Below are 6,000 nucleotides of genomic sequence, written 5' to 3'. Positions count from 1 at the left end.
CTCAAACCTTTCAAATGTCTGTTCGTAGAGACAGGTAACACTTGAACCCCATGACCAGTATCACACCTCATTTTAAGGTTCAGTTCAACAGTCATTGGGTTTGAGCCAATACAACTGTGAACCTCATTCATCAGATCAGTCACAGTCATGTTCGGTTCAAGTGTTATAAGGTCCATATTCCCTCCACTGTACTCAACATTTGATCCATTACACAAAATTTCACCTCCCCACCGACATAACAACGCTACATTTTGTCCAGCCATATTCTACATAACCAAAACACATATTAACATAATTGAAATCTATAGCGAGGTAAAAAAAGTTGCCCACAAACTAGGCATTAACTCCGTTTATAAACTCTTAGTTTAGGATGCAACGCAAAACGATTACTAACAAACTACTATTTTAAACAATAAACTAATATGAAATGGTAGATAAATTATCAATAATGAAATAACCGTCTTCTCACCAATAATTTATAATTATCAACAATTATATTTCACATAATACCATCATTAATTTTAACTATTTCACAAATAAGTACCACATTACCATCAACAATTTGATGAACAATTTCATCAACAATGTACCACATTACTATCAACAATTTCAACAATTTCATAAACAATTTCATCAACAATTTCAACAGTTTCATGAACAATTTCATCAACAAAGTACTACATTGCCATACAAAATTATCAAAAAGTTTCCACATTTTCATAAATAATTAGCAAGAATCTTATACAATCTCAACAATAATAGCAATTGTCAACATTACAATAGTTTGAACTTAGGGTTTACCAGGATTTTGAGTGGGTGAGTGAGGGAAATAGGGAAAGCAGCAACACCGTCTCGCGGCAGCAGCACCGGCGTCCGGTAGCAGCAACTGTGACGGCAGCGGCGCTTCGAGGCCGGAGGTTCACCGTGGTGGGGCAGCGACGCTTCTACGAAGGAGTGAGAGTGAGTGATAGTGAGAATGACAGTGAAAACAACCTGCGAACAAACATTGAAAAGAGACGCTGCCCCATTGAAAAGAGACGCTGACTGAGACAACGTTTCATTTAAAGGAAAAAAAACAACCTAAAACGTTGTCTCAGTCAGCGTTTATGTCTGTGTTTTTTTTTTTTTTCTTGAACTTTTATAAAAACTCAATTTATGTTGAACATAAGACGCTGTCTGAGACAACGTTTTAGGTACAACAAACTTTGTACATAAAACGCTGTGTTAGACAGCGTTTTATGTCTTTTATATTTTTAAAATATTTACAATTTCTGAAATAACAAAGAAACTAAAAAAAAAGTCAGCACTAGTTGATTTTTTTTTTTAAAAAATCCAGGCATAAAACGCTGATCGAGACAGCGTTTTAGCTTGGAAACTTAGTTTGGTAAATACTTTCTTGCTTAATATTTCCCAAAATTGGCTTATTTTGGAAAAAAATCCTAAAGTTTGTGATAGTGAATATTAACCAACTCTAAGAACGTACACACACAGTTAGTTCATCAGTCTCGAATTCTCCCAATTGAAGGCAATGTTTGGTCGTCAGATAACACCATTGCTCAGGAAACTTTGCGGGGCTTCTCCAATTGCGTCGTCTTCTTGCAGAGGGTTGCCTACAGCATCATCATCATCATTATGCCATACTCGTAATTAACTTTCAATGATTTGCGTTTTCGTCGTCTTTGATTTCTTCTTTAATTTCAATGCAATGTTTTTGCTATTACATTTCTTAGATTTTGAATTGATTAATAATCAAAATGTTATATGCAGATAAGAATGATTAATATGATTTTTTAATTATGATTGGGAGTAGAATCATGGATGAATGGTTTGTTGAAATTGAATTTGAAGAATAAAATGTTATAGGATTGTTGGAAATTGATGTTGAGTATGTTATATTTGATCGATTGAGTAACTTTAAATCATGTAATTGATTGCTGAAATCTGTTTTATTGTTGAAGTTGGCAATGAAGTTTGTTTAAGGACATAGTGGTTTCTGATTATGTGTTTCGAGAGGCGTTAAGGATTGTAGGGAAATTTGGGATATATTCATGAAGTGACCTTTGTCGAAAATGGTCATATGTAAGTGGAGGACGACTCGTTACTTGTTGAGTGATGTAGATAAAATTGGAAATGTAATTTACACTTCTCTAATAAGGATTGTGAAAACTGAAAAGTGAACACAAATGCGAAGTTGGAAATACTTCCTAATAGCGGGTACTAGTATTTGTTTTCCAGCCCTCAAGTTAAATTTTAAGAATATTACTCTTGGATTTTCGAGGGGAGAAAATTAGAAATGATAAAATGTTCTTGAATGAACATTTTAGTTGTTTTAGCGGGCACTAGTATTCGTTTTCCAGCGCTCAAGTTAATTTTTAAGACTCACTCTTGGATTTCGAGGGGATAAAATTAGAAATGATAAAATGTACTTGAATGAACATTTTAATTGTTTTAGTTTGCTTAAGGACAATGCTGTTGAGTCTCCTTTTGTCCACAACATGACCCCTCTAATAGCTTCATGTATCTTTTATGGTTTCTTTTTGTGTGCCCTTTTTATAGTTTTATAATAGTTGTGTTTAAGTGATTTATAGCATGAATATGATATTGCTAAATCATTTAATGTACTCATATCATATTATATCTCTTAATCTACAGCTACAACTAAAGTAAAAACCGCTTACATATAATACTTTGTGTCATTTTCTCATGAAAAAAATTTTCTGCCAAAATTGCTTACGACATCATTTTGTTTTTCTTCTCTATTTTTTGTCCTTCCAATTCAAAGATTGGAAAATAATTTTTTAAAATAAATGGAAGTGTGAATAAACAATTCACCAAAAACACATTAATGACATTTCTTTTTCCAAAACCCTTTTTTATGTGAGTTCCAAAATTTATTGCAAAATAAATTTATTTGTAATACTTTGTTGAAAAGTATTAATTTTTTATTTTAAATTGTGCATCACACGAGTACTAATCTAGTTGTTACTTATTGTAATGATCAAATGTCTGGTCACAAGTTGTCGCTAAGGTGGTAGAGTAGTGAAAAAAGTAAACTAATATGGATATGACAGAGTGCTGTTTTCCTTTTAAGGTGGGCACCGTGCCGGGCTGTGCCGCCGCGGGCCGTGCCTGGCGGACCACCGTGCCAAAGGTTGCGTGCCGTGCCGTGTCGGCCAAAATCGCAGGCCAGCCCACGGCACGGCATGGCCCACGTGCCGAGTAGGCTCGTGCCGGGCTGGCCTGCCGTGCTTTGCTTTTTTTTTTTTTTTAAATGTTTATACTATATAAATAAATAAATATAGATAAATATATAAATATATAATTTATATATAAATATATATATTTATATTTATATAATATATATATAGGGCGTGCCTGGCGGGCTGGCACGGCGGGCCAAGGGGCGGGCTCATGCCGTGCCGTGCCGAAAAGTGCAGCTCCTGTCTGTGGCACGACCCACGGCACGCCTGCATGCCACCGTGCCGTGCCGGGCGGCCTGCCCAGCTATAGTGTTTTGTTTACCTTGATATATGCAATACTCATATTTGTAGGTCAAAGCAACAATATGAATTATCTTGTTACTCTTTAACATTATGTCGTTATTTTCAGGGAATATGATTTGTTATTCTCAAAATGGCTTTGAACATTCAAAAACAAGATCAGGAGGCTTTTTATGGATGTTGCTACATGGACAAGCAGGTGTCACACATGAAACATTGGTTTATACTGTGCTAATGTTCAATTGTCCACGCTGTATTTTATCTTGAGAATTCTTGTGGACATTGCTATGTTTTTAAGTTGTTGAATGTATATGCTCGATAAATCTTAAATTAGTTTTGACACATATCAGGGCACATAGTTTAAGGTGATAAGTTATTGCTTGAAGATGAATTGTTATTTTTATTGTAGAAGTATATGAGATAGATGAATAGTGGTGTATGGTGTTTTTATATTAATTGTTTGAGAGTATGGGGCCTAACTATTGTAGCAGGAAGACTGAACAGAGATGCATAAAAATAATTGAGGGATTTGAAAAAGGAAAGTGCAAAATTTAATTTAGGCTAGAAAGAGTTTTCATATGTTCCTTGACTCTTGATTATAATTTATTAAGTTCGAGAATCATTATTAAGTATTCAATTACTTTTACTTTTGTAGCACTTCTCTTTGGAGGGAGCTGCTCTCTTGTTTTTGCTGAAGAAGTTTCAAATGGAAAAGCCTCTGAAACTAATGCAGGAGAGTCAGCTAATGTTGGATTACAAAGACTTGAGGATGGCTCAATTATATCAAATGAACATACGTCAAAGTGGCGAATATTCACAGATAATGGGAGAGAATTTTTTTTGCAAGTAAGCACTCTGTTGATTTTTACAAATACTCAAGCCTTTGTTTCTCCTTATCAGTTAGTAGGCTCTTATACTTGGTCACCTTATTTTTTACTGCATACAAGTCTTTATTTTTAGCTAAATCTCCACATTGAATTGCTTTTGATTCAATTTAGGGGAGAATGATTGAAGCTGAGAAGTTATTTTCATCTGCCTTGGAAGAAGCTAAAAAAGGTTTTGGTGAGCGGGATCCACATGTTGCATCTGCATGTAACAATCTGGTGAGTTTATGTTCTTTGTTACTAAAGAGGAATTGATGACTTATCCTGGATCAGAAATTGTGAAGGATGTATGTATTTGCAGCGTTTATGCCGGTATTTGTGTGACTGTTAGCTTATTCCTATAGCTTTTGTCTTGTACATGTCGGATTAAAGTATTTAAGTAAGTATGAATGAAAGAGCTGAGTCAGCTGACTATTTTCTGATTTGCCTCGCTCCTCTTTCCCTTTTATCATTTTCTATCTTTTAGAAGACAGGCTTCAACATTTTCCATTGAATGGATCTCACTTAGTTAAATTGTATTTCAAGTAGTTTGAAGGCTTAGTTGAAAGTTATGTTTTGGCTAAAAAGCTTGGTTTGTTTTTTTAGTCTTACTTTCAACTTTAACATTCGGATACACTGTGTTGCCTAAGATGATTCCTTAGCTCTTTGTTTGGATAACTATAGTGAAGGGAAAGGGAGGAAAAGAAAAAAGTGGGAAGGGAAAGGGAGGTGAGGGGAGGGAGAAGGTCAACTTCTATTTTCCTTCCAAATCTCTCCAACAATGGAGGGATTTGGTTTATTTTAAAGGGAAGGAAAATGGATCCTTTCTATTCTCTCCCCTTCCCTTCTTGCATTAGATATCCAAACAAAAGATGATGCATCCTTTCTTTTCTCTCTCTTCCTTTCCTTCCATTTCTCTCTATCCAAACATAGTGTAGATGGAGTCAAGGTGTCAAGTTGATGGTGCTTAGGGAAAGAAACATACCAACATATTTATATGATGTAGCCCTCTCATCAAGGTTTTTAGTTCCTTTTTCTTTTCAGGCTTTTGTATAGCTGGAGTCAAGTTTTAGGGTATGAGCAATATTTGTCTCTTGATTTTGTGGATGAATTGCTTCATAATGTTTTACGGGCATGAGTTGTGTTTTCCTTAGTGTTCCAATTTTACATGGGTGACCCTCCTTTGGCATCTTCTTTATATATATTTCTTTGTTACATATCATTATTGAAAATTCCTTAATGTAGGTGGGAGTTAGTATTTTAACTTGTAATTTTTAAGTGTATTTTGTTTTTGAAGATAGTATATTTCTGGAAACTCTTTTGTGAGGAGCGTGACTCAATTGTAGCATCTAATTTGGTTACAAAATTCAAATTGAAGCTCCCCAGATTTAAGATTAAGTTAACAATTTTTGTGTGTGAAGTTAATCTTGATAATCTAAAGATTCTGAACCCTTTTCTTAATTTGAGAGCTTGGCTGATGAAGCCTTACTATTAACTTAAAACACCCTTAATCTGTTGATTGATGATTGTTTAAGACTACGATCAATTCTCAACGGCTCAGTTTTCAAGCAGCTTGTCTTTGCTGGAGGATATTATTTCTTTTTATGTTCTTTAGCCCCCTTTGTTGGGAGTTATAT

The 6,000-nt window shown here is 34.8% G+C and overlaps 1 protein-coding gene across 1 annotated transcript in view; it reads left to right on the top strand.

The window, feature by feature from the left end:
* Positions 1-1,454: 1,454 nt before the first annotated feature.
* Positions 1,455-6,000, top strand: part of LOC110720256 (nephrocystin-3) — a 28,414-nt gene continuing 23,868 nt past the window's right edge. The window contains exons 1-4 of the mRNA XM_021899258.1: positions 1,455-1,643; positions 3,610-3,699; positions 4,156-4,346; positions 4,499-4,603. Of these exons, the coding sequence (XP_021754950.1) occupies positions 1,529-1,643; positions 3,610-3,699; positions 4,156-4,346; positions 4,499-4,603 (501 nt within the window). The 5' untranslated portion in view covers positions 1,455-1,528. The remainder of the gene's footprint in view (positions 1,644-3,609; positions 3,700-4,155; positions 4,347-4,498; positions 4,604-6,000) is intronic.

The sequence above is a fragment of the Chenopodium quinoa genome, unplaced genomic scaffold (genome assembly GCF_001683475.1).
Source record: "Chenopodium quinoa cultivar QQ74 unplaced genomic scaffold, ASM168347v1, whole genome shotgun sequence".
Classification (NCBI taxonomy): domain Eukaryota; kingdom Viridiplantae; phylum Streptophyta; class Magnoliopsida; order Caryophyllales; family Amaranthaceae; genus Chenopodium; species Chenopodium quinoa.
Note: the sequence above shows the minus strand (reverse complement) of the source record. Positions and strands in the feature narration are given on the sequence as shown.